The sequence below is a fragment of the Aethalodelphis obliquidens genome, unplaced genomic scaffold, assembly GCF_003676395.1.
Source record: "Aethalodelphis obliquidens isolate GAN/ISIS:26980383/991018 unplaced genomic scaffold, ASM367639v1 scaffold34, whole genome shotgun sequence".
NCBI classification, from domain to species: Eukaryota; Metazoa; Chordata; class Mammalia; order Artiodactyla; family Delphinidae; genus Aethalodelphis; species Aethalodelphis obliquidens.
Window position 1 is genome coordinate 1,978,984 of NW_020837978.1, and position 20,908 is coordinate 1,999,891.

Sequence of the window (20,908 nt, forward strand, 5' to 3'; positions counted from 1 at the left end):
TGTCTCCTGCTGGCATGAGAGCATGTCACAGCGAGGCCATGTCCTCACTTCTGAACCCAAGGAAAACATCAGCTGCAGACAGACCACCCCCTGACGCTGGTGTGCAAACAGCAGCTGCAGTTATTTTCATTAGGAACATTACACAAGCGGGGAAAATATGCCTTCTGCTCTATAGGGCCATCCCAGGACACCGGAAATCAAGGCAGAGCATTTGGGGAGGGTCCTTGGGTGGGTCGCAATGGTAGGTGGGCTACCAAATGAGGTGTTACAAGCCAGAAAGTGCTGGAAAAGGGGAAAAGGAGAAAATTAGCCCAAACTGCTCACCAGCACCCCTCGCCCACCCATCAGCAGGCTACGGTTCAGTACCTCTCTGCCTTCTAGGGGCTCTCCTTGGCCTTGAACCTTCATCCTATGTGCTCTTTACCCAGCCTCCCCAATAGAAACATCTGGCCAAACCACAGTACAACGTCACCACTAGGATGCGGTCACACACCGAACATTCCCATCACCACAAGGTCCCTCTTATAATCACACCCGCCCCCCAAACCCTGGCAACCACTTATTTGTTCTCCGTTTCTAGAATTTCTCATCTCGAAAATGTTACATAAATGGAATCGTACAGGACGGACCATTTGGGGATTGGCATTTTTCGTTCATAATTCTCTGCAGACTCGCACAGGCTGCTGGGTGCATCAATAGTTCATCCTTTTTATCGTTGTTATGCCGCGACCTTCAGACGTTACCCTGGACACCCGCCTGGGGGTGGAGGAGACGTGAGGCGCGGGCAGGGGCGCCCCCATCTTCCCAGCACTACAATCCCTCCAGCCACCACCGCGCGGAGCCACCGGGTCCCGCTCGTATACGAGGGCCCGGGCTGGCGCTGGGCAGAGCCCGGGGGCGGGGACAGGGCAGGGGCGGGGCGCCGAGTGCGGTGAGAGATCCTGACTGGTCGGGCTTGGGAGCGGGGCGGGGCGGGGATAGGGGCCGGGCTGCGCTCGGGGGCGGGGCGTAGTCTAGGGCGAGCTGGGGCGGTGTTCGTGGGCGTGGCCAGGGCTGCGCTCGGGGCGGGGGCCCGCTGGCGGACTCCCAGCGTCCGGCTCGCAAAGCGCGTCCGCCCGCCGACGTCTGCGAGTGCGTGGCCCGCGCGGCGAGAACGTGTCGTGGACGTCGGACGTTCTTCCGGAGGAAGTCCGAGTCCTGCCCTCGTCCTGGGCGCGGGCGCTGGCTGCGGGCGCTGGCTGCGGTGAGCGTCTGCGCCCACCGGGGGGCGGGCTTGGGGACCCTACCCAGGGCGAGGGTCTCTGCGGGTTCCCACTCCCCGCGTGCCCGAGGCTCCTCTTCTACAGGTACGAGGCTGGGGCACAGGGTGAGCAGGCCCTTCGCTGCCATCAGCCGCTGCCCTCCGCCCTGGACTCGGGCTGCGCCGACCCCAGTTGCAGACGGGAAGCGAGCAGCCCGGGGTCAGCGAGTGGGCGTCGCGGTGACCCGGCCTGGTTCCGGCTCGGCCTCTACCCTGCGTACCGTCCAGTCTGTACCAGGCCCTGGAATCAGCTTGTTTAACTTTAGTCCCTGAGATTCTCAGCCAGAGAAATTCGAGAAGAGAAACGTGTACTCAGTGTATGCTTCCTGCACGGCTATTTCTAGTTCTAGGGGGGATGGAAAGAACACAAGTGTAGGAAGAGAGAAACGGTCGCAGAGATTAGGATGAAGTAATGTACATCAAATTATCAGCCCATTTGATGTGATATATAGAGTTTAACAACCACGTGGCTCTTTTTTCCTGTTGACCTGGTAAGTGTATTAATTTCCGAGGAAGGGGAAAGTACCCCTGCTGTGCAGGGGCAGTAGGTAGGGAAGGTCAGTGGGGGAAGTGTTGGGCTAGTAGCCGACTTCTGGGGCCTCAGTTTCTTATTCTGTACAACTAGGAGAATTGACCAGAGCGGGAGTCAGAAACTCAGTGGCCTCCAGGGGCCTGGCGGGTGATGTAAATAGGTAAACTGGGCCCAGCAAAGCAAGAGGGGAATGCATGCCCTGCTGTAGGCACTAAAATTAAATGGTTTTTAACCAAACCAAAATGTCTTTGGGCCCTGGCCCTAGGGATCTCAGGATGAGGTGTTCCCCGAGTCTGGAGTGACACTGCTGACCTGTCCGAGGTGATCAGGTCCCATCACTCTCCTGCATAACATGCTCCAATGGCTTTCTTTTAGGCTCAGGGTAAAGTCTTTGCCCCTGTCCTGCAGACCCACCCATCTCTTGGACCGAATCTCCCACCACCCAGCACTCTGTTTTAACCCCAGCTGCCTCATGCAGGCTTCCTTGAACACCTGGCTTCCACTCCCACCGCGCGCCTTACCCTCGCTCTTCCCTCTGCCTGAACCTGTCTGTGGCTGTGCCTCGACCTCTCCCCCTGCCCCTCAGTGTTTGTTTTCTCTTCTAGATTGTTGGGGTCACTGAGGAGAGTGATTGTGCCTGAGAGCCCAGGCCCCACCACACGCAGTCCTTCTGTGCCCAGAGTTCACTGCAGACCCTCCTCTTGGCAGCATCCGGAGAGAAAAATACCCATCTTCTAGAATATGGCAGGTGACTATTAGCCATGGGGGAGTTAAGCTTTTTTAAATTAAAATTTTAGTTAGAAATTGAATACCTTGTTATAAAAACTCCAGACAGCACTGAAGTGTATAAAACTTGTTTATAATGTGCACTGCTATCTGGCATTCTCTCGTTTTGTGTTTTCTTACTGTCCACTTCAGCCCCATCAAAATCTAATGCTTATCCTGTCTTTGCTTTGCCTCCAGCCTCTGGGATGACCACCAGGACATAGTAGGTGCTCAATAAATAGATATTGAGTGAATGAGCCCCAAGAGTTACAACGGTTAAAGATTCAGCACGACGCACACCCATCCCATTCTGTGACATCTCTTCATTTCAACAAAAGATGAAAATCCTTTCATTTCAGAACATACACGTTCGCGTTATTTCACACGTCGCGTTGTCCGTTAGTGTTTGTCAGCCTCGGCACTGCTGACCTCTGGGGCTAGATCGCCCTGTGTTGTGGGACCTGTCTGTACCTGTAGGATTTTTAGCAGCGGCCTTGGGCTCTGTCTCCCGTATGCCAGCCTTGCCTCCCTCTGGAAGTGACAGCCAGAAACGTCTCCAGACCTCGTGAAATAGCCCCTGGGAGGCAACACTCCCCAGTTCGTGTGTATCCCTTTTCCTTTTAAGTCACCAAGTAGAGTTCCTTTATGACAGATGAGTCTGAGAGGTTAAAATAGAACTGTTAATCATTAATTTCCCTTGTGGGATTCAACCTTTACACTCCGCTGAATGCCCCAGAGCTGTTTGCTTCCAACTGACATTTATATTTTCTCCTTAAGGGCCTAAACAGAATAATATAAATCAAGAGTTGAAACATTTTGGTCTCAGACGTTCCCAGGGAAGGTTTAAACAAATCCCCACAGCTGCCTTCGGTACCTAAGCTCACAGAACCTTCTGAACGAGGAAAGGACTGCTCCAGAGGCTGTTGGTGTTACACGGCCAGGCCCTGTAACGCTGGTCTTCTTAGAGCCTGTTGCCCTCAGCCTCCCCCCAAAAGCGGGGCTTGATGCAGGCTCTGCCTCTCCCATGGGACTGGGATCTGATTTTTGATGTCTTAAGTGTCAGTTTTTGATGGAGGGGAAGGAAGCAGAGCTGTGTGTCAGTGGCTGATGCCTTCCAACAAAGGGTTAGCACAAAAGATGAGTCACGGTAGTTTCTTATGATACTAGGCAACACAGCTAAAACTTACGGAGGATAACCAAAACAGATTGGGCTTTTAAGGAACTCAGTTGTGTTACTCTTGAGGAATTGTAACTTGACTCGTCGTATATTTGTGTGTTAGCAAACTCAAGTAATGATGAACGATGACATAGTTAGATTTTTCTTAAATGCTCATTGTTTTAAACGTGTCACCCATAAAAAGCGTTGGTCTTTCTCGCTTAGCTTCAGCCATGGTGGTGCAGCTACATGTTTCATTGTCGTCTTAGTCCTTGTTGCATTTTGACAAAGAGGAATTGTTCTTCAAGAGAAATGGTTTCTTGTCCGGATTTAGGTAAGAAAGTGCTCATCGTCTACGCGCACCAAGAGCCCAGGTCTTTCAACAGGTCTCTGAAGGATGTGGCGGTTGCGGAACTGAGCCGGCAGGGCTGCACCGTCACCGTTTCTGATCTCTATGCCATGGACTTTGAGCCTAGGGCCACGAGGAAAGATATCACTGGTGAGTCATGGAATAAATGCTCTGGTTTTTTAAACTTTCTTCTCTGTGTGTGTCTTCTTACTGAGGTATAATTGACATAACGTTGTATTCATTTCAGGTGTGTAACATAAGGATGCGATGTCGGTATATGTTGCAAAATGATGACAAGTCCAGTTAACATTCGTCACCACACAGTTTCACTTTTCTCCCCTCTTGATGAGAGCTTTCAAGATCCGCTCCTTCATATATGCAGCGTCCTAACTGTAGTCGCCGTGCTGTGCGTGACATCCCCGTGACTCAGTCATTTATAACTGAAAGTTTGCTCTGTCGGCTCTCTCTACCTGTATTACGCACACCCTCCAGCCCCTGCCCCAGGCAGCCACCAATCTGTTTTCTGTATTCACGAGCTCAGTTATTTTTTTGTTTTGTTTTTTAAGATTCCGCATATAAGTGAGATCATACAGTATTTGTCTTTTTCTGCCTGACTTATTTCACTTAGCATGATACCCTCCAAGTCCATCCATGTTGCTGCAAACGGCAAGGTTTCTTTCTTTGTGGCTGAATGATATTCCATTGTGTTTATATATCACCTTTTCTTCATCCATTGATGGGCATTTAGGTTGTTTTCGTATCTTGGCTCTTGTGAATAATGCTTCAGTGAACAGGGGTGCAGATATCTTTGTGAGTTACTGTGTCCCTTTTCTTTGGGTAGATACCCAGAAGTGGGATTGCTGGATAGTGGCTCTATTTTTAATCTTGGGGAGGAAACCTCCGCACTGTCCTCCACAGTGGCTTGCACTTTGCATTCCCACCAACGGTGCACGAGGGTCCCCTTTTTTCTACGTCCTCACCCGCGCTTGTTGTCTCTTGTATTGTTGACGATGGCCATTCTGACCAGTGTGAAGTGACATCTCACTGTGGTTTTGATTTGCATCCCTGATGATTATGATGTCGAGCATCTTTTCACGTGCCTGTTGGCCATCTGTGTGTTTTCTTCAGAAAGATGTCTATTCAGATCCTCTGCCCATTTTTAAATCAGATTGTTTGGGGGATTTTGCCTTCTTTGTAATTTTTTTAATTAAAACAAGTTTGAAAACAAAGCTTATCATTGCACATGATGGAGAGTTCTCAAGTCAAAAAGGCCTCAGGGCAAGTCCTTTCCCCCCGTCCCCAGCCACCCGGTTCCTCTGCCCCCAAGGAAACCAGTGTCACCCATTACCTGTGCATCTTTCTGGAGTGAGTCTGCGCTCTCTCTGGATGTACCTAAAACAATTAAGGGCATAGTCTCCATTTTCCCTCTGCTTTTTAAAAACTGGGAACATGTTACATATGTTGTTTTCTTCTTTCCTGCTACGGAGTCCCGCGTTGTATGGAGGAGCCGTGGTTTGAGCAGCTGCCACTAATGGGCATGTTTGGTCGTTTCTCGCTTTTGCTGTGACAACAGAGCTGCCGCACACGGTCACGGCCATACGTGTTTTCCTATCTGTGCTGGTATATCTAGAATGGAGTTGCTGGTCAGAGGGAATGTGCGTTTTGAATTTTCGTAGATAATATCAAATTGCCTTCTGTAGGTGCTGTACCAGTTTACCACCAGCAGTGTTTGCAAGTGCTCGTTTCCTCATTTAACCAATTTTTTGATAATTGCCAGTCTGACAGGTGGAAAAATGGTCCCTGAGTACATACACAGTTTTGTATATGAATTGTAAATATATTTTTACCTATTTTTTTTTTTTAGTTTTGACTTTACTATGGTGGCTTTTTTCATGCAGAATTTTATTTACTTTTGTTTAGTTGGCTTTTGACCTGTGTATTTTGTGTCATGTAAACTCTAAGCTTATTTTTTAAAGGTGTTATACTTTCTGGTATTTAACAGGTTCCACTTTTTTTTTTTTTTTTTTTGCGGTACGCGGGCCTCTCACTGTTGTGGCCTCTCCCATTGCGGAGCACAGGCTCCGGACGCGCAGCCTCAGTGGCCATGGCTCACAGGCCCAGCCGCTCTGCGGCAGGTGGGATCTTCCCGGACCGGGGCACGAACCCGTGTCCCCTGCATCGGCAGGCGGACTCTCAACCACTGCGCCACCAGGGAAGCCCTCCACTTTTTAAATTTAAGTATGTTCTCTATTCAGAATTTACTTTGGTGTATGATGTGAGGTGTGGGTCGTTTTTCCCAAGTACTTACCCAGCTCTCTCATCACCATTTATTACATGATCCAGCTATTTGCCCCAATTTAAAAGGCCACCTTCATTGTGATCTGAATTCCCACATGTTTTATTCTCTTCTAAACTTTGTATTCTGCTTTTGTTTTCCTATCCATGACTCAGTACCACATGGCTTTAATTATTTTGGCAAATAATTTATTTAATATCTGATAGAGTTAGGTCACCCTCACTTGTCTTATTTTCTATTTTTTTCTGACTAGTTTTACTTTTCCATAAAATCTTTTGAATTAGCTTTCCAGATTGTCGACTGAAAAAAAATGCACAACGTGAGAGTTGTGAGTTAAGTTTCTTTTGGGGCAAAATGAGGACTATAGCCCAGGAGGCAGCCTCTCCGAGAGCTCTGAGGAACTGCTCCGAAGAGGTAGTGGGGGGAAGTCAGGATATGTGTGATTTTGGTGAAGGGGGTGCGTGCAGTTGAGCACACAGTTCGGCAGAAGGTTGCTGCTGGTCACGAGGAGCACACGTCTCCGTTAGTGACGTTAGTGCTTTTCTAGATATGAAGAGATGCAAGAATTGGGCTCATAAACTCTTCTCCGGGAAAGATCTAACTCTCTGAAGACCTGTTCTGCCAGGTTTTCCGGGAGCACAGGGCGCCTCATCCCTGATCTCCACCCTGAACCCCTTTCAGGGCGTGTTGAAGGTCAGTGGTCACAGCAGTTTGTGACTTAATCCTTGTAGAGGCAGATGGCAAGTGCTAACCTTTGGCTGGCAAGATTCAAAAGGTAACAGATGATCTTTTTTTTAACATCTTGATTGGAGTATAATTGCTTTACAATGGTGTGTTAGTTTCTGCTTTATAACGAAGTGAATCAGTTATATATATACATATGTCCCCATATCCCCTCCCTCTTGCATCTCCCTCCCACCCTCCCTATCCCACCCCTCTAGGTGGTCACAGAGCACCGAGCTGATCTCCCTGTGCTATGCGGCTGCTTCCCACTAGCTAGTTATTTTACGTTTGGTAGTGTACATATGTCCATGCCACTCTCTCACTTTGTCACAGCTTACCCTTCCCCTCCCCGTGTCCTCAAGTCCATTCTCTTGTAGGTCTGTGTCTTTATTCCCATCTTACCCCTAGGTTCTTCATGACCCTTTTTTTCTTTTTTTTCCTTAGATTCCATATATATATATGTGTTAGCATACGGTATTTGTTTTTTCTCTTTCTGACTTACTTCACTCTGTATGACAGACTCTAGGTCCATCCACCTCACTACAAATAACTCAATTTCGTTTCTTTTTATGGCTGAGTAATATTCCATTGTACATATGTGCCACATCTTTATCCATTCATCTGATGAAGGACACTAACAGATCTCTTTATTGAGGTCCCATTAAGTTTACAGACGACTCAGCCTCGTGAAGTTCTTTCTGTCCCAGTGACAGGCATGGCTCCTCATTTGCTCGTGTGCTCTTACAGCCTTCCAGGTCTGTTTATGGGTTTTCTTCATGCAGATCTCACGTAATTCTTACTAACTGGGTTTTGCTCCTTTGTGTCAGCAGGTCCCCGGCCTTATGACACCAGGGCTGGGTCTCGTGGAAGACAGTGTTTCCATGGACTGGGGCGAGGGATGGTTCAGGCGGTGATGCGGGCCATGGGGAGCGGCTGTAAATGCAGATGAAGCTTCTCTCCCCCGCCCGCCGCTCACCTCCTGCTGTGCAGCCCGGTTACTAACAGGCCGAGGACCGGTACCAGTCTGCGGCCAGGGGGTTGGGGACCCCTGCTCCACGTGAAGAGGACTCATCTGTGTGTGCGTGTATGTGGCTGCTACTAATTTTCTTACTGTTTGTAGTTTTCAGCTGATTCTCTGGGGCTTTCCTGATACACAGTCAGATCATCTGCAAATAATGATAATTTCACCTGTGGTTTTCCAGGAATTTTAATTTTAAATTAATTACCTTTAATTTCCTTCTGTTTGCAGTTGGGTTAACAAGATCCCCAGGTTTAGTATTTAGTGCTGATGGTGATAGCTGACATCCTTGTCTTTCCTTGTCTTCCCTTTTTTTTTAAAATTTTTTTTATTGATTTATTTTTGGCTGCGTTGGGTCTTCGTTGCTGTGTGCAGGCTTTCTCTAGTTGCGGCGAGCAGGGGCTACTCTTCGTTGCGGTGCGTGGGCTTCTCATTGCGGTGGCTTCTCTTGTTGCAGAGTACAGGCTCTAGGCATGCAGGCTTCTGTAGTTGCAGTGCGCAGGCTCAGTAGTTGTGGCTCGCGGGCTCTAGAGCGCAGGATCAGTAGTTGTGGAGCACGGGCTCAGTTGCTTCGCGGCATGTGGGATCTTCCCGGACCGGGGCTCGAACCTGTGTCCCCTGCATTGGCAGGCGGATTCTCAACCACTGCGCCACCAGGGGAGCCCTTCTCTTTTTAAAAAAAAACAATATTTATTTATTTTGGCTGCGCGGGGTCTTAGTTGTGGCGTGTCGGATCTAATTCCCTGACCAGGGATCGAACCCGAGCCCCCTGCATTGGGAGCATGGAGTCTTACCCACTGGACCACCGGAGAGGTCCCTGTCTATTCCCTTTTAATAAACCAAACATTCTTTTCACTGAGCGAACAGCAAAGCAGGGACTGGGGAGATGGAGGATTATGTGGGGGAGCCACTGGTTTTCAGTGAATCGGGTGACACAGGCTCTTTGTATAAAGTATCTTAAATGTGGTGAACAGGTGGGCAGAGCGTGGAAACAACAAGCCCTTCACGTGCCCTCCTGGTCCCGCATGGCCCCAGGGACGAGCAGGCGGAGCTTTGTGGTGTGGATCGTTGTAGGTCTTACAAATATCGACAAAATGTGTGTCTGTGTGGAGCTTAGACTCTCCAGTACAGGCGGAAGTGGGGCTTTGCTTGATTCACTAGAGCTTCCGGGAGCCTCTCTATGACTGCAGGGCACTTCGCGGCACCTGCTGTAACTTACCAGTTCCCCTGTTGACTTAGGCTTACTTTGTCTCCAGCTTTCGTTTCAAGCTGAGCCAGTATGTTTCCATGGCTCTGGACTTCCTGTCTTACTAAGAAAGTCCTCTCCATATCCTCACATAAAAATATTCTCATTTTCCCATGACATTTGGATACCTTTGCTTTGATATTTACTTTTATCTAGAGTACACGTGGCCCATGCACATTTTATTGTCCGTTTACCATTATCAGAAGCACCCCGTGTCCTCTGTGGGCTCCACACCCGGTGGGCGGCAGCCTGCCTGAGACACAGGCTCTCCTGCTCAGGGTCTCTGGTCGGTACAGAACCTCATGCACAGAAGGGTCCCAACAGGTGCTTTGAATGAAAATGAACCCCGGGGAGGCTGAGGGAGGAAGCAGAGCCCTGGCAAGTTCTCAGCTGTGGCTGCTGAAGGGCTGGCCTCTCCTTGGGCTCCTCTGCAGGCCGCGTGCTGCAGGGGCGCACCTGGGCCTCCCGTCGGCCCCTCTGCTGCCGTGTGGGACCCGTGGCCTTGAGCTCGGCCCTCAGCCTTCATCTCCTCTCTGGTCGGTTGGGAATTACCCAGCCTGTCGGGTTGTTACGAACATAGAAAGGTGATGCTGCAGAGCAGTGGTACGTGGGGATCCTCAGCCACTGGTGACTGTTGTTAACACTGATCAGTGCGGTTGGGTGAGTCATGATGCTTGAAGAGAACCCACTGAAGGCCTAGATCAAAGTGTTAACTTGGCTCTCAGCCTAGTTGTCGAGAGTTAGGGTTAGAGGGTTAGGGTTACGGTTGGGGTTGGGTTAGGGTTAGAGGGTTAGGGTTAGAGGGTTAGGGTTGGGGGTTAGGGGTTAGGGTTGGGGGTCAGGGGTTAGGGGTCAGGGTCAGGGTTTAGGGTTAGGGGTTAGGGTTGGGCCGGGGTCAGGGGTTAGGGCTTTGGGGTTAGGGTCAGGAGTTAGGGTCAGGGGTTAGGGTTAGGTGCTGCAGGTTCCAGCCCAACCCCTCCCCACCCCTGCTGCTGCTGCCTGAGCCCCTCCCCTACCAGGCCTTCTCCTGAATCGCTGAGGCCACAGTGAGCTTTTCCAGAGCTGAATTGGAGCGTTCACTATATACATGGGGAGCAGACCCCTGTGTGCAGGAGAAGCTTAAGCCCCTCGGCCGGGCTCACAAGCCCTGGTCCATTCCTGCAGTCACATCACCTGCGGGCCTCCCGGCCTCTCACCGCAGGTCCTCGGCTGTGCTCCCAGTGGCCCACTCCTGGGCTGGCCAAGTTGTCCCGTCTGCGTCTTCTGCCCAGAAGGTCCCCTGCTTCTCCTGGCTGCCCGAAACTCCTACTCCATCGTCAGAACCCTGACTCATCCCCAGGGTGCGCTCCTGACCCGCCCCCGCAGAGCTGCAGCGCTTGTTACATGCGCAGAGTGAGGCCCGCTGCTTCTGGGCCGTGGGGTGTGAGGCCCGTCTGCCGTAACGTTACACCTAGCAAGCTGCGTGGTCGTGTTCTGTGTGTTACCGTGTGGTTGCTCATCCACGTCTCCTACTGGACTGTGAGTCCCTTAGGAGAAGGTCAGGACATAGCTTGCTCTCTTTGCATCCACAGTCTGACCCCAGGGCCTGGCGCGTGCTCAGGTCTCCGTGACTGCCCGGTGACCTGCCGGGGGTGGGGAGTGACATCCAGGCAGCAGTGGCGCTGGTGGGATTGGCGGGATGGGCCGCGGCTGCCCCTGCGTGAGAACCCCTGTCCTGTTCTTCCAGGCGCCCTCTCCCGCCCCGAGTTCTTCAGCTACGGTGTGGAAGCGTACGAGGCCTGCAAGAAGAGGTCTCTGACCAGCGACATAATCGCGGAGCAGAAGAAGGTCCAGGAGGCCGACCTAGTGATGTTTCAGGTTTGGTTCCCCTCAGATTATGGTAACGAATTTGGTTTGTCCTGTGTGCAGGGTCTTTCCCGGTACTGAGTTCACGCTCCTGGCGGTGGTGCTACGATCTGCACGCTTACTTCTGTCTCGTTGGGTCCGGAGACCCAGGGAGCCCATACCACCCGTTCAGATCCTGGCCCCCAAGTAAACAGCAGGGATTTCCCTTTAGCCTGTGGGTCCCGAAACGTCTGACCCTGCAGACGGTGCTGCCTTCGTTCTCTGATCCCCAGCCCGGGAGGTGCTGGGCTGCATGGAAACCAGTTTGTCTGCGTGGGTGTTTGTCAGAGTAATTTAGGCCAGATGCAACTGCTGCCTTAAGTATCCTGGTCGTCAAGCCCCGTGGGTGGCCTCACCCCCCACCCTCACCTGGTGCGCACTCACCTTTGTCCCAGGCAGGCTTCACTGCACGAGAGCTGCCCAGGACGCTACGTCCACGGCCAGCCAGGCGGGCATCATGGCAGCAGAGTAAATGTGCTTTTGGGGAGTCGTTGGGTGGATAGAAATCCAAGTCAGGCCAGGAGAGAAGGGGATTTATCGAAAGGGTCCTGATCGCTTGGGTCCCAGAAACCCGAGGACAGGCCGTGTCGGGCCTCAGGGCAGTGGCACGGGGTGTGGGGTGTCTGTTCCTTTCCCCATGGCAGCTGCTTCTCTCCGATCTGGCCGCTCTGCCTCTGCCCCACGTCACTAGATCCAGCCTCCCAGGAAGGGATCTCCTGGGTCCACATCGTCTCTTTTCCAACCTGCTGAGGGGCGGGACGTGGGCGGGAGAACAGGACCACCCTTGCGGTGGGCGCAGAGCCAGCTTCCAGACACAGCGCAGAAACACCCCGTAGACTACACCCGTGCACGCGGAGGCGGTAGCCCCGCGCCCGCCCCGCGTCTGCCCGCCCCGCCCCGCGTCTGCCCCGCCCGCCCCGCCCCGCCGTCTGCCCGCCCCGCGTCTGCCTCCCCGCGACCTTGACTCCGGGTGTGGTCCAAGTGCGGCCGTGCTTCCATCCTCCTCACACCCGAGTGCCCGCGGCTCCCCACCGGCACGCTGGTAGTCACGCAGGACCGTGCAGCCGTGTGACGATGCCCAGCAGTCCGGCCCCTGGTCCGAGCAGAACCCCACGCAGCTCTGTCTCCCCTTCGCTGCGGCTCCCGGCTGAGCACACGGAGCCCGAGGCTTCCCCCCTCCCCCTCTCCTGTAACTGGAAGGTGAACACCTGCCGAGGCCTGTTCCTTCTGTGAGAGTCTTTCTTTACTCTGCCTCTTTTCACTTGTTTTTTCCCCACCCCACCCCTTTTCCCGTACTCTGCCCAGAGCCTCTGCATATATGTTTATTTTTTTTTTTGCTCAACACTGATAAAAATGTCATTCAGCACGATCACTGCTACTATGACCATAGCTCACCACTCACTGAGCATTTACCCTGTTCTGAGCACTGTGATGTGTCATTGAACCCTCACCACAGTGCTGTGAATGATTTGCAAATCAGGCTAAGGAGGCCCAGAGAGGTTAAGTAACTTGCCAACGTCACACAGCAGTAGGTTGTGGAGCTGGGATTTCAGTGCCAAGTCCTGAGTTAGATTCATAGTGAAAGCACGTGAAACACGGGCTTCCTTCTAGCTTTGGTAACAGGTTATTGCACGTGTTCATCTCTTTTCATTGATATTGTTGGATATGGTGTTAGGGCTTCTAACCCTAACGGGAGTGGACTCCAGGAAGACCGTGCTGCTGGTGTGTGGAATCTGAGGATCAGACTTCTCATAACCTACCCCAGCCCGACTCCCAGATGCCGTGTCTCATCCCCAGGTGTGGGAAACGGGCAAACTCTTTCCCACACCCTCCCTCTGGCCCCGTGGCTGGGGGTCAGCACCTCCCGGCCCACTCAGTCAGGGGCAAGCAGTTGGAGGCCGTCACGGGGGACGCAGAGCCACCTGTGACAGGGACCAGGACGCTGTCGGCTCTGCCCGCCCCGCCAGCCGTCACCGCCACACCGCGCGCCTAAGAGAAGGGGGAGAAGCCTCCCCATCGTGTTGGTGACATCTGCCTGCCCGGGCCGGGGAGGAGGCTCCCCCGAACCCCCAGGCAGAGGAATGCGGAAGTGACCCCAGCGCTCCCTGCCTGTTCCACTTGCAGTTCCCGCTGTACTGGTTCAGCGTGCCGGCTGTCCTGAAGGGCTGGATGGACAGGGTGCTGTGCCAGGGCTTTGCCTTCGACATCCCGGGATTCTACGACGACGGCCTCCTCAAGGTACGGCCGGATGAGGGGCGGCGTCCATCGGGGATGGAGGGGGCGTCTCACCATCGGGGATGGAGGGGGCGTCTCAGCAAGTCACTCCTAGTTTGCATTTTTTAACCAAACACTGAGCGCCAACCGTGTGTAAGGCTCCGTGTGGTTACATGGGCGAGAAAGCGTCGCTCCCGAGGTCATGGGCTTTTCTTCCAGTAAGGGACACAGAGCGTCCACGTCTGTCTGTGTGCTCAGCCAGGGAGGCCTGGGCTGGCCTGGGGACGGCTGCCGAGGGGCACCTGCTCCACGATGCGGGCTCATCACTGGCCACGCGCCGGTTCACCTCTGAGCGTCATGTAACCACCTTGAAAACAGGATAATGCCTTGCCCCCAGGGAAGAGGTTGCGGGGAACCTGGCAGGTGCATAGGACGTGGTAGCTATGGATTTCCCACTAAAACAAATGACATTTTTAATTCTGAGATCCTCAGAAAATAAGTGCATATAAAGAAAACACTGAGTCATGAGATCCGTCTCGGACCGTGAAAAGATGCCACCCTTTGCTGAGTGGCCCCAGGAGCCGGGCACTGCGGGCGGTACCATTTGCCCTCCCAGCCGCTCCAGGGTCTGGCCTCCGCCTCATCCACTCCTCCCCTGCGTCCCTGAAGCCTGCTCTCCACCACCCCCGGGGCCTGTCAGCTCTGTGTGCACCCCATCCGTTCCTCTGGTTGTCCCCTGCTCTCTCCATTTGATGTAGCTGTCACCTGCAGTTGGGCTGGACGGAGATGGGAATGTGTGTCTTTCCATCAGGGAAGGGTGCAGGGGAGCTGGCCTCGGGTTTTCCCTCCCGGTCGTTAGAAACCTCTGGGCTGGAGTCACAGTGGCCTTTACTACCCTGTCCTCTGGGGTCCCACCAGAGCGTGTGCTGTGTCCTCCGCAGGGTAAACTGGCCATCCTGTCCATAACCACGGGCGGCACGGCCGACATGTACTGGAAAACTGGAGCCAGCGGAGACTTCCGATACTTCCTGTGGCCCCTCCAGGTACGCCACACCCTTCCCTGAGCCGCACCTCCCCTGGCACAAATGAGGTGTGACATAGGCCTGAAGGCCAGACCGTTCTGACTTCCCTGGGTTCAGGAAGTGACAGCCTCTGCCCTCTTTCATGACTTACTTGGCAGCACTGGAAAGGCTGGCCAATGAGGAAAACACGTGTTATCAGGATAGCTTCTGCCATCGTTTGGTTAGAGGCCAGGCCAAACCTAGTTGGCTGGTGTGCTCTGGGGCACACAGGAGCCCCACGGTGGCCCGTGTGTGTCACGATTCGGGAGGGCAGAGCCATCCACACTCCGGCTCTGCTTCCCGAGGCAGCATCGCCTGGAACCCTGGCAAAAGGCTCCCCGGCCCGCAACCGGCAGCCTTGTGAGTGGGCATGTTTCCATGGAGCCAGCGGCTGGGCGCCTCCCCAGAGCCCACCCCGCCTCCAGGAGCCCGGGACTCAGCTCCGGGCCGCGCTCCCAGGTGGACGCCGGGCTGCCTCTGCGCCCTGGGCCCGGGGTCGGCGAGGACGGCGGTCAGCGGAAGTGCCCTGGTGAGGGGCAGAGCCGAGGAAGGGAGCTGGGGGCCCTGTCCCAGCCCCCCTGTGCTGTAGGGAACTCCTGGGAGACCCAGAGACCTGCATGGAAGCTGCCCATCTAGGTCGTTAGGGGTGTGTGTTGAGCTCGGAAGGGATCACGTAGCTAAGGGTTCGTGCGCTTTAGAAATGCAGGCGGTGGCGTGGGTCCCGGCCTCCCACCCACCTGATGGGGCAGGCCTGGACAGGGTGTGGGTTTAGGGAAGGAGTGCAGACGGAGGACAGTGATATTTCTAGAAAAACGATCTCTGAAAGGAGACGGGATAGTCGTTCCATGTAGTGATGCTCAGCTGCAGAAGCCCGAGCTTCCTCTGCAGAGGCCGAGGGGCCTCTTAGGTGCCATTAGCCAGGCCTAAATTCTTGCTTTTAAAAAATCTTCACCTTTATTTCAGTTTGCAGAAGTACATATCATAGAAAAAAGTGAGATTAGAAAATACAAAAATAGTCCCCTTAATTTCTCCCTTAAAAATAATCACTTTGAATGATTTGATGTATTTCTTTACAGCCCATATATATTTTTAAATATATACTTTTAATGATTAGGCTTATCATGTTTATCTTTTTACATAAACCGTGTGCCACAAATACTGCTTCACGTTTCTTCTTGCTGTTTACATTTAATGCATATCTTGAACAGCCTTCCATGGTGGCACATTGTAGCTAAAATAACCTCATTCTAGAATATTCCATCACATGACTTGCCATAACTTGCCTAACCAGTCAAAACCTAAACTTCAGTGTCTGACTCAACAGCAGAGATTAAAGATTAATGTCAGTTATCAGAGTAGAATTTGGAACTTGCCGCTGCCCAGCACTCTTCACCTCCCTGGTAGCGGCCGTGTCCTGAGGTTCTGGGGCAGTTCCGTTGTTTTCGATTAACTGGTAGCATGAAAGGTGTTCTGTCCCCTTTGGTGACTGAACGGATGGCGTGTGCAGGGCGGCTTCTCATCGCTCTCCTTTCTTTGCGGCTATAGCACGGCACGCTGCACTTCTGTGGATTTAAAGTCCTTGCCCCTCATATCAGTTTTGCTCCTGAATATGCATCAGAAGAAGAAAGAAAGGGGATGGTGGCCTCCTGGGCGCAGAGGCTGAAGACCATCTGGAACGAGGAGCCCATCCCCTGCTCACCCCCCTGGTACTTCGGGCAGTGACCTCGGGGCCACGCTGGGAGGTGCTGGTGTGTGTAATAAACGACGGCACAACAGAGCAGCAGGTGTGTGGGGTGATGTGACTGCGTCTCCAGGGTCCTGTAGGCCGACTCGCGGCTCCCGTCACCCGCTGGTTGTCCCGGATTCTCTCCTGACAGATGTCCGTATTCTCCCAGGCTTTCTTTTCATTTCTAATATTTTTCCATCTCCCTGTCTTCAGCCTTCACGGGTAGTGGTGTTTTTCTGTAGTTCTGGCTTGGAACTGGATTTGTTAGGTTTTTCTTTGTTTAATTCCATAACTCAACTTGAATTTCTCTTTGCATAGAAAAGTGAAGTCTGTTCACAGCTCGTGTTTGAGTGCTCTGTTTGGACTTACTTCTTCCATCTTTTTTTTTTTTTTTTTTTTTTTTACTTGCATCATGACTGTGAAGTTTTAATTGATCAGCCACTTAACATAGTTTTACAATCCCTGCGTGCCCGTGACAACGAGGTTTCCAAGCAGTAGTGAGAAGGCATCCTGTCAGTGTGTGCGAGCTCGGGGAACACGACTGACAGTAACCTCAAGGTGTGGGCACGTGTAGGTGGAGTGTCTCCCCCAAAGCAGGTTTGAGGAATTAGATCCCTTCCCCCCGCCCCCTCCCCCCATCGTCACGGTCATCGTCACTGCCCAGGACAGAGCAGCTGCCTGGGGTCAGGGCCCTTCTGCTTAGTATCCCAGCCCCGCCCCCATCAGACTGTCCCAGCTTCCCGCTGGATCCCCCTCGTCACACACCTTTCACCTTCCTCTCCCCCTCCCCCGCCCCTCCACCCCCCACCATCTTCAGACCCTTTTCCATCCTCATTTTCTTTCTTCTCTTTTTCACCTAATGCATCACCTGATAGTATTTCTTTTTGTTTTGTTTTTAATATTTACTTATTTATCTTTGGTTGCACCAGGTCTTAGTTGCGGCTTGCAGGCTCCTTAGTTGTGACCTGCGAACTCTTAGTTGCGGCGTGTGGGATCTAGTTCCCTGACCAGGGATTGAACCTGGGCTCCCTGCTTTGGGAGCACGGAGTCGTGTCCACTGTGCCACCAGGGAAGTCGCCACCAGATAGTATTTCGTGTGCATCCTCTTCCTTTCATCTGAACCTTCCCTCACTCAGAGCTGTTATCCTCAAATCAGCATCTGATCTCTCAGGGTCATTTCTTTCTGACTCTTTTTTTTTTTTTTTTTTTGCTGTACGCGGGCCTCTCACTGTTGTGGCCTCTCCCGTTACAGAGCACAGGCTCTGGACGCGCAGGCTCAGCCGCTCCGCGGCATGTGGGATCCTCCCGGACCAGGGCACGAACCCGCGTCCCCTGCATCGGCAGGCAGACTCTCAACCACTGTGCCACCGGGGAAGCCCTCTGACTCCTTTTTGACCCACTTTCTTCAGACTTTTTCAGAACAGTCCTCAGATTCTCTTTCTTCCATCCTCCTCAGACCCTTTTTGGGGCTGTCCTCCTCAGATTCCTTCTCAGGGTCACCTCCAAAGCCATTCTTGAAAAGCAAAAACAATACCTTCTCAGCAAACTTGGGTTGGAAGAAATGTCCCCAACCTGATAGAGAGCATCTAAAAACCTACAGCTAATGTTAAACTTTTCTGATAAAATAAGGACTAGAGCAAGGATGTCCACTTCCACCACCCCTGTCCCACATCACACAGGAAGAACTAGTCAGTGCACGTACTGGAAAGGAAAAACTAAAACTGCCACTGTTTGCAGATTATATGATTGTCTACATAGAAAATTTCAAAGATCTACAGAAAAGATGGTCTAGAACTAATAAGAGAGTTTAGCAAGGTCACAAGATACAAGGTCAACCAGCAAAGGCAAACTGTATTTCTATATACTAGCAAGGTACAGTTGGAAACCAAAAGTAAAACAACATTTATGATAGAAAAATGAAATAATCTCACAAAACATGTACACCGTCTCTGTACTGAAAACTGCAAACAGCTGATAAAAAATTAGAATAGCTCTTTAAATAGAGAAACCCATCATATTCGTGGATTGGAAGAATCAGTAGTGTTAAGATGTCAATTCTCCCCATTCATCCATTGTACATCCCCTTATACATTCCCTTATACATCCGTTTAATACAGTTCCAGTCAAAATCCTAGAGAATTTCTGGTAAATATAGACAAGTTGATTCTAAAATGTACAGAGAAAGGCAGAGAAGCTAGAATAGTTAAAACAATTTTGAGAAAGCATACATTTGGCTCCACAGTGAGCAATATGAAGACCTACCCTAAAGCTACAGTAATGAACACAATGTGGTGTAGCAAAGGAATAGATACAAGGTCAACTGAAGAGGGGAGAGAGAGAGGAATAGACCCACACAAGTACAGCTAACTGATTTTTTTTAGCATTTTAAAAATTAATAGACCATTTTAAAGAACAGTTTAGATTTATAGAAAAATTGAAAGAAATTACAGTTTCCATATACCGTATGGATAGTTTCCCCTTTATTATCTTAGCATGACACATTTGTTACAATTAATGAACCAACACTGATACATTATTATTAACGGAAGTCCATAGTTCAGATGACCTTGGTTTTTACCTAATGTCTTTTCTTCTGTTCCAGCCTCCCATCCATGATACCATGTTACATTTATTTGTCATGTCTTCTTAGGCTTCTCTCACCTGTGAGATTTCTCAGAGATTCTTGGCTTTGATGACCTTGAGGGTTTTGAAGAATACTGGTCAGGTATACCGGTTGTCCCTCTACTGGAATGTGCCTTTTTTCCTCATGATTCGCCTGGAGTTATGGTTTTGGGGAGAAAGCTCACAGAGGGAAAGTGCTATTTTCATCACATCATATCAAGGACACATACTATCAATACGGTTTATGATGGTTGATGTTGAACTTGATCTGATCAGCTGGCTGAAGCAGTTGTATTGTTTCCCCCTTTCCATGCTGTGTGATTTGGAAAGAAGTCACTTTGTGGAGCCCACACTTAAAGAGTGGGAGTTATACTCCAACTCGCTTAGACTGGAATACATACATAATTTATTTGGAATTCTGCGTAGGAGATCTGTTTCCCCTCCATTTATTTATTCAGTCACTTATCTGTATCAATATGCACTCATGGATATGATTTTCTACCTTAGGTTATAATCCAGTGCTACGTTTTAAGTTATCTTGCTCATTGTCTTCCAACTTTGGCCATTGGGAACCCTTTTAGAAACAAGATCTGGTCACTAGGTGTGCTGGTTGCTATGGTACAGTGTGATTTCTTTCAGGCTCCCTTAGCTGGTAGAGCAAAGAAATGTATGTGTGCCACCAACTCATGTATATACATATATGTGTAAATATTTTTATATGTAGCCATCTGTATCTACATTGTTTTACCATCATCAACTCTGTCCCTTACATGTGGATTATTCTAGCCTCCTCCCCTTTCTAATCTGTAAATTCCCATTCTAATGACAAGAACCCTGGCTTTCACCATCCACTACTCAATTGTTCAGGTCCAGCAAACACGTATGGCAGTGTCAGAATTGTTAACATGTGTACCGTGGGAATCAACTTTATCAATTAGAGCATCGTCCCGTGTGCAGTTCCTTTTGCCTTTAGCCTATGGACTCCAAAGTGACTGAAGTCCCTTCCCCCTGCCCCCATCCTCCTTGGGGTGGTTGTTTCATACTTTTGTAATACAATTAGACTCCCTTGTCACAGTCTACATTTTTTCCTGGAATCTCCAGACCTCCTAAATTATTATTTTTCTAAATCACATACATTAAAGTTCACTCTTCGTGTAGTAAAGTTTTATGGGTTTTGACAAATGTCTGGTATTATGTATCTACTATTACAGTATCATAGAATAGTTTCACTGTAATAAAATTCCCTGTGCTTCAACTATTCATCCCTCCCCTCCATACCCACACCTCTGACCACCACTGATTTTTTTTTTTTAACCACTGATCTTTTTTTGTATGTATAGTTTGCCTTTTCCAAAATGTCATAGAATTGGAATCAAACAACATGTAGCCTTTTCAGACTGGCTTCTTTTACGGAGAAATATGCATTTAAGTTTCCTCCATGTGTTTCTGTGGCTTGATAGCTCATTTCTTCTTATTGCTGAATAATATTGCATGTATGTACCCTAGTTTATCCTTCATCTATTAAAGGACATCTTGGTTGCTTTCAGCTTTGGGCAGTTATGGACAAAGCTGCTATAAACATCCATGTTCAGGTTTTTGTGTGGACATGAGTTTTCAGTTCATTTGGGTAAATAAGTAGGAGTATAATTGATGGATCACAGGTAAGACTGTGTTTCGCTTTTTAAGAAAGTGCCGAACTTCCTTGCACAGTGGCTGCACCATTTTACATTCCTACCAGCAGTGAAAAAGCTACTTATTTTCCATATCCTCTCCAGCAATTGGTATTTTTGTGTTTTGTTTCTGATTTTAGCCATTCTAAAAGGTGTGTAGTGATGAAAATAAGTAAACAACTCATTGTTGCTTTAATTTGTAATTCCCTGATGACAAATGACGTTCAGCGCCTTTTCATGTTTTTTGCCATCTGTATATTGTTTTCGGTGAGCTGTCCAGATATTTTGCCCATTTTTAATAGAGTTGTTTGTTTTTGTATTGTTGAGTTTTAAGAGTTTTTAAAGA

General features: G+C 50.4%; 2 protein-coding genes across 5 annotated transcripts in view; both read left to right on the forward strand.

Annotated features, from left to right (window-relative positions):
- Positions 1 to 1,231: 1,231 nt before the first annotated feature.
- Positions 1,232 to 16,324, forward strand: NQO2 (N-ribosyldihydronicotinamide:quinone dehydrogenase 2). Of its 4 annotated transcripts, XM_027128247.1 has the most exons (8): positions 1,232 to 1,346; positions 2,438 to 2,580; positions 2,796 to 2,820; positions 4,088 to 4,252; positions 11,112 to 11,242; positions 13,394 to 13,507; positions 14,425 to 14,526; positions 16,090 to 16,324. In XM_027128247.1, exons 4-8 carry the CDS (start codon positions 4,213 to 4,215, stop codon positions 16,264 to 16,266), a joined length of 564 nt encoding a protein of 187 aa, XP_026984048.1. In that variant the 5' UTR covers positions 1,232 to 1,346; positions 2,438 to 2,580; positions 2,796 to 2,820; positions 4,088 to 4,212; the 3' UTR covers positions 16,267 to 16,324. The 4 variants fall into 4 exon arrangements, with proteins under 4 accessions (XP_026984048.1, XP_026984045.1, XP_026984047.1 ...); XM_027128244.1 differs by lacking the exon at positions 2,796 to 2,820; XM_027128245.1 differs by lacking the exons at positions 1,232 to 1,346; positions 2,796 to 2,820 and adding an exon at positions 1,389 to 1,791.
- Positions 16,216 to 20,908, forward strand: part of RIPK1 (receptor interacting serine/threonine kinase 1) — a 41,161-nt gene continuing 36,468 nt past the window's right edge. The window contains exon 1 of the mRNA XM_027128240.1: positions 16,216 to 16,328. The gene's annotated coding sequence lies outside the window, so the exon portion shown is untranslated. The remainder of the gene's footprint in view (positions 16,329 to 20,908) is intronic.